The 11,662-nt window shown below is 46.4% G+C and overlaps 1 protein-coding gene across 1 annotated transcript; it reads right to left on the minus strand.

Moving 5' to 3' along the window:
* Positions 1-6,280: 6,280 nt before the first annotated feature.
* Positions 6,281-8,356, minus strand: LOC306981263 (uncharacterized protein; the record flags this gene model as incomplete). The annotated part of the gene is made up of 2 exons (XM_079580823.1): positions 6,281-7,169; positions 8,049-8,356. 2 exons carry the CDS (start codon positions 8,354-8,356, stop codon positions 6,281-6,283), a joined length of 1,197 nt encoding a protein of 398 aa, XP_079436949.1.
* Between the last annotated feature and the right edge of the window lie 3,306 nt (positions 8,357-11,662).

The following is an 11,662-nucleotide window of genomic DNA, read 5'->3' on the forward strand; positions in this document are numbered from 1 at the left end:
TTTAAGAACATTTTTCAATTAGTAACAGACCGATATGGCGCCAAAGAAAAAAAAAAGTAGTTACAAAATGTCTACTTACGCTCGCAGGGCAGTGATATTTTTCAAAAAGCTCCAGTCCCAGTGGGGCTTCGCAGAGGCCAGCATCATGTACTTGATGAATATTTTTGCCCTGGTGGCTTTGGTTACACAGTTCTCCTGAACCTTCTTTGTCCCACCAGACCGGAAAATGGCCTCTTCATAAGAATGCATATAGGCGGCTGCCAGGACACACAAAAAGTAGTTAATGAATCATCATGCAAACAATCAGTTCGAAGCCTGCCTTCAGACGTCAAACAAAAGCTGAATAATGTGTTCTCTTACTAATAGGCTTGGAGAAATGAAATGTGTCTGTGTTGCCTCTGGTCCTGGGAGAGAAAAGGACCATCAGGGCAGGGTGGAGGGGGGGCGCTGATCTCCAGGCATCTTCTTCTCCTCTCTGACGAGGAAACATTAGTTAGTGAGAAGAAACAGCGATAGAATAAATATGTCCACAGCTCAAACCACTCAGGCAAGTCGATTAAGGAAGAAATTCTACATCCAAACATTTACTCACAACATCCGCCTGCATGGCCTGACAAACGGCATCTATGTTGTCTTGTATGTCTTTTATGTTAAGCTCGTCCTCCTCATCTGACCCCGCTGGCTGAGTATGTTTCCTCTTTTCTGTATGTTTCTAAGGAAAAATGAAAAAGCCAAAATTTATGATTGTCTTGCATATGGTAGGGGCTGGGGGGCAGGAAAGTATTGTGGTGTACTGTTTAACTCACTTTTCCTGGGACTGGCGATTGTGGCTCCTCCTGGCCTGTTGTTGCTGCTCGCACAGTATGTTTCCTCTTTTCTGTGTGTTTCTAAGGAAAAAGAAAAAGCCAAAATTAAAGATTCTCTTGCATATGGTAGGGGCTGGTGTTTAACTCACTTTTCCTGGGACTGGCGATTCCTCCTCCTCCGTCTCTCCTGCTTCCAGCTCTGGCCCCACGTCTGAGTCTTTGTCGTCTTCCGGTAGGTGCTGTGGGAAAAAAGTAGTTATAGTGGTGGCTGGGGGCCAAGTGTTGTGGTCTAATGTTTCACTCACTTTTCCTGGGACTGGAGATTCCTCCGACTCCTCCTCCGTCTCTTCTGCTTCCAGCTCTGGCCCCTCATCTCCCGGCTCCTGCTCCTCCGTCTCCTCCTCCTCGCTCTCCTCTGGCCCTGACGTTATGACCACCACGCTGTCTGTGTCGTTGTCCTCCTCCTCACTTTTGTCAGACTAATAAAGAAAAAAAAACAGTTCAAAGAAATGACTTTACATGTAAGGAAGAGGCTGGTGAGTTTTTTGTGGGGTTGGGTGCAAGTGAATAATGTTACTGTTAGTTAAAGTAGTAGTTTCAAAAATGTAAAGAAATTGAACTCACCGATGACGGCGACGCCTGGCTCCCGCTGGACCTGGAGGATGCTTCCTCCCCTGCCGCTGCCTGTAGTGAGACAACATATGTGCATATGCAGAATTTGACACAATTGTCGCAACACGAAAATGTCATACATAGGCATATGTTACCTTAAGAGCTGCAACCTCTTTTTTGAGGTCAGCCACCTCCCTCCTGAGGCGCCTGACCAAACTCAAACACGCCATGTTCTGGCAGGGGTTCAGGACCGGATCCTCCAGGTCCAGGGTCGACACCATGGGGGGTGTGGGGTTTGAGGCCCTCAGTTCCCCCAGCCTCCTCAAAGCCTCTTTTGTTTTTGCCTTTTTCAGGACCTTTTCTTTCTGTCTAATGGTGAGGTCTTGATGTTTCATCTTCACGTGCCTCTGCACATCCTTTATTTTTACAACGCACCCTCTCACGGGGCAAATGGAGTTCTCCAATTTGATGGAGAATGTTGAGAGCTGGTTCAAAATGGTGGCCTCTTCAATGAGGGCCACGCAGTGCTTCAACTTTAAGTGCCTTGACACAAACATTAGTTTTTTTTGCATATGGGACATAGTCCCATGGCTTTGGGCTTGGTCATCTATGGAGAGAAATGAAATGCTTTGGTCACCTAAAACTAACTACACAGTCAATATAACAATTGTTACATACATAACACGCAAAATAGCCATGTGAGCCATCCAAATAATGTATGAAATAAGAAAACCTTTCATTTATCACTCTATTTAAACAGTATTAGTTACAGCAGGGGTTAAGAGGTTAAACCTTATTGTTAAGGCGGGGGTTAAGAGGTTAAATCCTTTTTTTTGGTACACAATACTACGGAAAATACATGACAGACATCACATTTTGGCTTTCACATGTCTTAGTCTGCATGTTATGTACAAGTTTCAAAGTTTTAACAGAACAGAAAGCTGTACTCACAGTGACCTAACTTGGGAGAAGAAATTTTAAAGTTTTCCTGAAACGTGACAAGAAAAGAGTAAATTAGGACAATTAGGACAAGAAACTTACTTAAAAGTATACATAAATGCTTGTATTTCAATTTGGTTATTGGGTTGCTTTAAATCACCTTAACCTTTTAACACCCACCCCGACTAATACGATTTAAAAGTAACAAAGCCCTGCACTAACTTTTGTGACAAGAACATTCTACAAATCCCAATCCTCCCCCTTTATCATCCTACAACTCTGCCCCCCAGTGCATGTCCTGCTCCAAGATGATAATTGGACACGTGCGTAATGGCCGCACCGGGTGGAAATTATGCAAATCAGCTGATGTTTTTTTGGACTTTCCGTATTAAAAACACTTCATAAAGAGACTGTAAGCTGCATCCTCCCAGTGCTGATGTGTCGAAAACAATGACATGACAAACTTTGGAAACGCTTGTTTTTTTTTTAAATCTCCACAGTCGAGCGAGCAGGCAACGCATGCACACCTAATGAAGCCTCATTCTGACACAATACTGCGGAAAATATATGACAGACATCACATTTTGGCTTTCACATGTCTCTACATGTCATGTACAAATTTCGAAGTTTTAACAAAATAACAGAGAGATGTACTCACCGTGACTGCACCTGTCTCCAATGATGCGCTGATTAATCAGCAGGTGGCATAATAGTTCCATGGCAGGTGGGGCGCAGGGGAGATTAGCACTTCCTGTTCAGGAGTTTTTCAGAATAAGAAACATTTCAAAATAAAAGAGCAAATTAGGACATTCGCCCAAAGACAAAGAAACTGACTTAAATCACCTTAACCTCTTAACCCCCACTATGACCAATAATAATTAACCTCTGAACCCCCACTATGACCAATAATAATTAACCTCTTAACCCCCAAGCAAACTAATACTGGTTACCCTATTTGAAAGTCTGATTTGGAGAAAGCCAATTATCTCTCCTGGGGGTCCTGGGTAAAATCAAACACTGGTTTATGGTACAGGGCCCTAATGACATTCTGTGCCCCGAAAATGGTGCCCCGAGGGTCAAAGGTCAAGGTGCGGGAGAGAAACAGCTTTGACTAGTGCTCATCAGTGGGATTTGACAATGCTATTCTCCCCAAAAAACACTCTTATTTGAAGATTCAACTCTCCAAATATAATATGTGCTTCAGGAGTTGCTTCTATAAAAAGTCCAGTAAAGGTGCGTACACACCAAAAGCGTCCACGCCTCCAACTTCCATGTTAACCCTATGTAGAGGCGCTTCAACGCGCTTCGAAATGCAAGCCAAGCTGTCCGCGCGTATGAAGCGTAGCAAACGCGAGCGGATGAGGAAAGACGCGCGTCAAAGCCAGGGAGAACAGCGCGGTGAGCGAACAGGGAGGCCGCGCCCACTGCTTCATGCACTCAAGGAATCCAATCTACACGTGCGTTCATTTACACCTTGTTAACCAATCAGGGATGCTGACTGGGCTTAAATAGTGAGCACAAGCGTCATCTGTTACCGAAAAACATGGAAGAGAAACTAATCGTCGCGGTTTGCGCTCGGCCTGAGTTGTATGACACCACGTCATATTATTATCGAGACAGGAATAGAAGGAAAGTTGCTTGGACAGAAATAAGCCAGGAGCTTGGACTGACAGGTAATATCTTGTACTACCAAAGCATTTTCTTGTCAATTTTAATTCACCTGCCCTGTGTTCCATGCCAATTAGCACGGAACACAGGGCAGGTGAATTAAAAACATATTGTTCTGTTTCTGCTTTAACACCTTGACTAAATGTGATAAACATGTTCACTTGTGTATCAATCGTATTAATGTATTTATTAGTTTGTTAGTAAAAAAAACAACAAAAACTTTTCAGCGGTGGTGTGCAAAAACAAGTGGAAGAGTTTGAGGGACACCTATGCTAAGAAGAAGAAGGAGGAGGAGGTGAAGAAGAAGAGGAGTGGGGCAGCAGCAGAACACAGGCCACAGTGGAGGTTCTTTGCTGTGCTGTCATTCCTCGACCGGTTCATCGCGCCACGCTCCACCAGCAGCAACATGAGCCAGGTCGAGGACATGGCAGAGGACCTCCACTCAGACGCCTCGGGACTGGAGAGTGACCAAGAGCCGGAGACCCAAGGTATGTAGTCCGCCATGACCTGTCTGTATTCTGTCCACTCTGACTGGCGCTAATGTAATAACAATAATAATCATAATGATAACTTATTAGTATTAGTAATAGTATTAGTATTATTAGTGCTCATGTGTCACTGTCCTAACAGAGTCCACTGAAACTCCGGAGCCAAGGGCCCCTACATCGCCTGTGGCTTCATCTGGCTCCCAGTCTCCAGTCCCAGGGCCATCTCGGCCTGCTGCAGCCCCATCCGCCTCTGCTCCGGTATCCTCAGGTGTGCAGAGGTCATTTATAAGCAGTACACTAGTCTATATTTAAATGTGGTAGTACAGAATGACTCTACAAACATGTTTTTAAATGCATGTGCTTCTGGTATTATTTTAGAGATCTCAACAACAGGATTTAGACAATTACACTCCATTCTGTTCAAGTTGTTGTTCCGTAATGTTTGCACAGGGAGGAATTAGCACATTGATAGTTTCAAAATCCATCCCATTGCTATTTGTATATAATTGTGATGTTTCCATTGATGTGAATTCAAATCACTCATTGTTGTTTTATTGTTTGTAGGTCAAAGGAGAAGAGCAGTGCAGCGGCGATCATGGGAGCCATCAACGGCGGTGGAGGAGGCTGCCGAGGGCGTCGCAGGGACTCCACCGCCAGCGCCCCGGGTCTTCACTGCTGTGGAGCACTACCTCCTCAGCCTAGCTCCTGCCCTGGAGAGATTGCCTTTTTTGGACCAAGAATTGGCTAAATCTAAAATTAATGAGATCATAATTGACCTAGTCACCAATCTGACCCCCGATTAAAAAAAGTTAGTCCCATTCTCTCCAGGGCAGGACCTATGGCCTCCTCCTCCTCCTCCTTCTTCAGTGTCCTTCACTCTTCCTCCAAGCAACTTTCCTTCTATTCCTGTCTCCGGTAGTATGCCGGTGTCATACAACTCAGGCCAGAATTTATGTTTAATTTATCGAAATATTTATTTTATTCATGTATTATATTTTGATTTAAATAAAGGTACTTACTTTTGATGAATGTGTTATTTCATGGAAACCTTGATTTCAGATTTAAATTCTCACAATGTTGACATTAAACATTTAAGGAGAATACATGTGCAAGGCAAGAGGTTGGTAGAGAATACCATTTATCCCCAGTCTGTTTGTACAAGCCCTTCTGTGTGCATGTTCCTATGTGTGGCTAGTCAATTCTAGTAATGCATTAGGTGAATAGTAACACTTATAGTTCAGAAGCCTTGTTTTATGAAACATGAATCACAATGGGAAGATGCCATAATATATCAAATTGCAGCATTAAATAGAAAACATTTATTTGTAATATCTTGACAATAGTAGCAGCTGAAGCACAATAGATTACAGTCAACTTCCATACTGGCCAGATGATTTGTGCAGGCAAATAGCAATGGGGAGGAGAGTCCAACACTAAAAAAAGAGACATATGTTACATAAACCGATGACATTGCAACTTAATGTTGGTTTGAACTGTGGTGTAGATTGAGCATCTGTGTCTGATGTTCAGGAGGGAGAGCCCTGCCCCATATGCAGGTCACACAGCAGCAGCACAGGACCTTCACTACCCTGAATGTGAGTTTCTTCAAGATGTAGTCATATTCTGCAAACAGAGGAAGGCCAATACAACAATACACTTTACTGTTCATTATGTTAAAATGAGTAAACAGTTAATGTCGAAATGAAAGAAGTCAGGCTCTTTTGTGATTAGTGGGTGGCTCTTAAAAGAGCCGTTGTGGGGTCCGGTTTAGGTGTTGGGTTGCCATGGCACTGCTCCCTCTGCCATGAAGTGGTCTTTGAAGACGTCTCTCACACGCCTTGCTTCTACAGAGGGGTTGACACCACCAAGACCTGGCAGTGGCGGCTCGTCTGCAGGCGGGTTCCAGACAGCAGGTGGCCCGTCTCCTGCAGCAGCCCTCAGGTAGTTCTGGAGGAGACACGTCGCCTTCACACACTGCTCCACTACCTCAATGCGGACCTCAATGAGGCCACGATAGAACCTCCACTGTGAGGTCAGGATGCCAAATGCGTCTTCAACTACCAGCCGAGCCCGGGATAGGCGGTAATTGAAGACACGCTCCTCAATTGGAAGGACCTCACGTCCAGGGAAGGGCCGCATCATGTTCCTCTGCAGCGGGAACGCCTCATCAGCCACAAAGACATGGGGCTGGGGCCCTCGGTGGTCAGCCCCAGGCAGGTGTTGGTCAGGAGGCAGATGAAGTCTTCCATCCCGCAGAGCCTGACCAAAGGCGGAGTTGGCCAGAATACCCCCATCGCTGGTCCTACCATACCCCCCAACATCAATCACCCGGAACCGGTACCGAGCGTCCACAACAGCCAGAAGGACAATTGAAAAGTCCTTCTGGTAGTTGAAGAACTGGGATCCTGAGTTGGGGGGTGCCTTGATCTGGACGTGCTTGCCGTCCACTGCTCCACAGCACAGAGGGAAGTTCCACCGCTGCTCAAACTCCTCTGCAATAGACCGCCAGTCTTCAGTCGAAGGCACAGCCATGAACTCCCCCACAAGGCAGTCCCAGATGGCAGCCGCCACCTGAGGGACAATACTGGCGACAGTGGAAACGCCCACCCGGTAACTGGCAGCAATTGTCCGGTAGGAGTCCCCAGTGGCAAGATACCTACAATCAGGAATAAAGCAGAATGACATGTCATTAGAATTGAGGTTTAGTGATGATAGAGGAATTATTGGAATTATATACGGCCACTGGTGTCTGCGCACACTGGTGTATGAATGAGAGAGTGAATGGGTGACTGGTTCCTTACTGTAAAGCGCTTTGGGCCTGATAAAGGTAGAAAAGCGCTGTATAAGTTGAGACCATTTGCCATTTACCATACTTTATTACCAATTATGATATGTTAAATAAATACATTACAATAATGTAGCTTCTGGCCTATTTCCCTTGTATTCTTTGTTTTTGTACTTGTTTGCATTTAGTTAATACTAATAATAATAATTATAATACTCATAAACATTATTTGTATGGCACTTTTCTAAACAGCAATTACAAAGTGCTTTACAGAAAAACATCACAAAGTCAAGGTTTAAGCACTGTAGGCTTTGTATGTGAATGAAGCATCACATTTGCCTGATTTATGATGCTTTTTATGTACATAAATTGGAGATGAAAATTAACTGTCATTTGTCAGATGATGTTTCATCCACAGTACCTGTGGCCTGACACAAGGGGGCGCTAACCCAACGTTAGAGACGAAGCTGATATTTTCATATAGACGTTGTTTATTACTTTATTGCACGCTCGCCATATAAATAAGACAGATGGGTAACGCAGCCATAAATAAACAGCGGAAAGGACATAACAGGACGTAAGTCTGAAAACAGAAAGGCAAATATTCTCTATCCCTCCTTGGCACACGTGAAGTTAAAACAATTGCAATATATTGTTGACACACTTGATTTGAAGTTCTGCTATGGCAGTAATTCATTTGACAGGACTAGTGAGTTTGTAGAGACCCGCACTGATGAAATACTCACTGACCGAAGACAGATGCACAGGCGCTCTCCAGCAGGGATGGAGCGCCTGTAGTTGGGGTCCAGGAGAGTGATTTGTGCCCCAATGCGTGACAGCAGGTCATCGAACTGGGCCCGGGACAGACGGAAGTGCCACTGAAAGGCGCCGTCATCCAGCCGCAGCTCCTGGACCAAATGGTGGTATTCTCCAAACTGGGAGCGCCCCTGGAGGATCGGGTGGACCCATATACGTTTACGGCCGCGATGCCGCCGCTGATCTCCTCTCCACAGTATGTACAACGCAGCGATTCTCTCAACGTCGTCAAGATCCGCCATGTTTACCTGTGTCTACAACCGGTAGCTAGACACGCCTCCTATTTATGACGCTTACACAACTCCACGCGCCAGCAAACAGGCGTTTGTCGCGAGTGTGAAGTATGTGAAGCGGCGTTGTTTGGCGTCCAACGAGAGGCGGATGGGGCGTTGACGCACGTTTGGTCTGTACGCACCTTCAGAACTTGCATTTTGAGGCCTGCCATACGTTCTGGGACAGGTGAAAAGTGCCCCAAGTGGGATCAGGTGTCTTTTCTTTTCTGCTTTGAAGGACTGATGAAATTCATATTTTGACACACTTTTCAAGTATGTTACACATCATCCTTGGGTCTATTTGAATATTTTCGTCCCGTCTCGTTCTGACCACCACAAAGCCAAGTAGCCTACCGAGCGTCGGGCAGAGTCGGCGCTTTAGAATCTGATCTATTAGCTATGTAGAGGGAGATGTGCTTAATTTCGTGCTATTCACACTTTATTTGACCCTTTAACACACTCCTAAATAATGAAAAGTCAAGTCCCTTCTCCTATATTCCTTTTTCCTTCGTCTGAGGCCTGGCAGTCTGCGGCAGTTGGAAACCCTTTGATCTATCAATTAGCGTTCATAGTTTAAATTTGGCTAAAGCTACACGGCTGAAAATTCAGTATGTTCACCTCCAGCGGGTGCTCAGTCAGTCCACCGAGTAGAACGGTGCAACTCCGCTGCCAAGGGGTCAAACGGGGGTCATACAGTGGTCAGGCTTCATTTTGGCACTGCTTTTTTGCTCCCGATTCCAAATAAAGGCAGGTACGGGGCTGAATGATGAGCCAAAGTTGCAAGTTCATGCGCCATTTGCTTCTATAAAAAGTCCATTAAAAACTTGCATTTTGAGGCCTGCCGTACGTTCTGGGACAGGTGAAAAGTGCCCCAAGTGGGATCAGGTGTCTTTGCTTTTCTGCTTTGAAATATTGATGACATTCATATTTTGACACACTTTTCAAGTATGTTACACATCATACTTGGGTCTATTTGAATATTTTTGTCCCGTCTCGTTCTGACCACCAGAAAGCCAAGTAGCCTACCGAGCGTCCGGCAGAGTTGGCCCTTTATAATCCGATCTATTACCTATTTAGAGGGAGAGGGGCTGAATTTCGTGCTATTAACACCTTCTTTGACCCTTTAAATGACTCCTAAATGAAGAAAATGGCGAATGTCTAAAGCGCCGCCGTTCGAAAACGATACGCCCGACAGACACCGAACCTATACCCACGCGCTCGTCTCATGACCCTTAATAACATGTTGTGAGGAAAGCTTTCAAAACAAACAAAAAAAATAAAAAATCAATCCCATGTCAAACTATTGATGAACACCATGTCATCGGTCTCAAAGCTGACACCGGTGTGAACGGCTAGTGTTTTTAAAGCCAATTAACGTTCCTGGGGGTTTTGGAGAAAATAATGACTGGTTCATGGTAGAGCGCCCTGATAGCAGTCTGTCTACCAAATATGAGAAAAAGTTCTTAAATTTGACTGTCAACCCATTGCCATCAATTTGCTTAGAAAAAAAACTTAGAAAAAAAAACTTTTTTTTTCTAAGTTTTTTTTTTCTAAAAAAAATTCTAAGTGTCTCAGCACTTAGAACAATTTCAAATTGTTGGTTTGAGTGCCAGGGTCACGGACTTCCTTGGGGCGGTTAAATAGAGAGTGCTGCCCGGGTCTAGGGCTAGGGTTAGGGATGAGTTTTAGGTTAGGGTTGGGCTTAGGAGCTACCACCAAAAAATAAAATAAAAAAATAAAAATAAAAAACAACATGGTCCGATTCGACTTGAGCCCCCGGTCACGGGGATGTGCTTGTCCGGTCAGTGCGCCTCTTCTCCTGGAAGCTTAGGGTTAGGTTTAGGCTTCGGAGCTGGGGCCAGAAAAAACACCTGGTCCGGACCGGCTTGAGCCCCCGGTCACGGGGATGTGCTTGTCCCGTCTGTGCGCCTCTTCTCCTGGAAGTTATTCCCAAAGTCCAGGTTCAGGACCACGGACAGGTCACCAGAGCCCGGCCGAAAAAACATAGAAATAAATTCATAAAAATTAGAAAAAGACCAAATTCAGTCCGGAACCATGGCCTATGTCGTAGGGGGGAGCCCCCCGGACACGCCGGTGCCAAAGACGAGCCGATCAGATGCCGTTAAAGGCTCCTGCTCCCGGTTTGAAAGTACGGAGCGAATCGGTCTCGCCTTTGCCCCCGGTGCGCACACGGAGCGCCGGCTTATTCTTTTGCACCCAGCACACGGACGGGTCCGGGAGACTCCCCGGAGCACGCGGAGGCCTTTGCCGGGGCTCTGGCTCTCTCCCGGGCGGAGCAATAGCCGTTTAACTGCGGTGGAGAAAGAAATCGGTAAAAATTAGAAAACGACTTTAAATCCAAAATCCAGCGGCACCACCCGGACGGGGAGGACCGCCCGAACACGCCGGTGTGTCTTCCGAAGCGCTGGGCCTCTCCCCGGGGGAGTTATTCCAGGTGAGCCCCCCCCATTCATTCTCTATGGAGAATCCGCTTTACCATGGGAATCTGGACCGCATTTTGGCCTAAAAACGGCATTAAACGCAATTTCATCCAAAAACAAACTTACTTAGTCTGATAGAGGGGAGCCCCCCGGACACGCCGGTGCCAAAGTCGAGCCGATCAGACGCCGTTAAAGGCTCCGTTTCCCGGTTTTAACTTACGGCAAGGACCGGTTTCGCCTTTGCCCCCGCTCCGGTCCCGGAGCTCCGGCTTCTTCTTTTTCGAACCGCCCACCAACCGGTCCGGAAGCGTCCCCCGAGCACGCGGATGCCTCTCCCGGGTCGCTGGCTCTCTCCCGGGCGGAGCAATAGCCGTTAAACCGCGGAACAGAAAGAAATCGGTAATAATTAGAAAACGACTTTAAATCCAAAATCCAGAGTGCCAGGGTCATTTTCCATGGTCACGGACCTCTTTTTCGTGAAAGTCTTTTCAGCGCAAAATGCCCAGGATTTTAAAGCTGGGATTTTAGAGGAACAGCGCTACTTTGGGGCCACTTCAGCACTTGCACCCGGACCCAAGGGACGGTCGGGCGGTTTTTGGGAATTACGTTTTTCAAAACAGAAAAGGGTCAAAATCCTGGTTCTTTTTGGGCCAGGACCCAAGCTTGATCTGTGGGCATGCGAAATCCGCCACCTCCGGGCCTCTGGCTGGTTCTTTTCCAGCGCAGGCGGCTCCGGAGCACAGCGGACTCGAGCGCACTCGGGCCGGGGCTGGATGGAGCCCCGCCGCCCGGTCCTTTCGGGGGCGAGACCGAGACGAACCGTCTGACGCAGGGG

Source organism: Gobius niger, assembly GCF_951799975.1.
Source record: "Gobius niger genome assembly, chromosome: 22".
Lineage (NCBI taxonomy): Eukaryota > Metazoa > Chordata > Actinopteri > Gobiiformes > Gobiidae > Gobius > Gobius niger.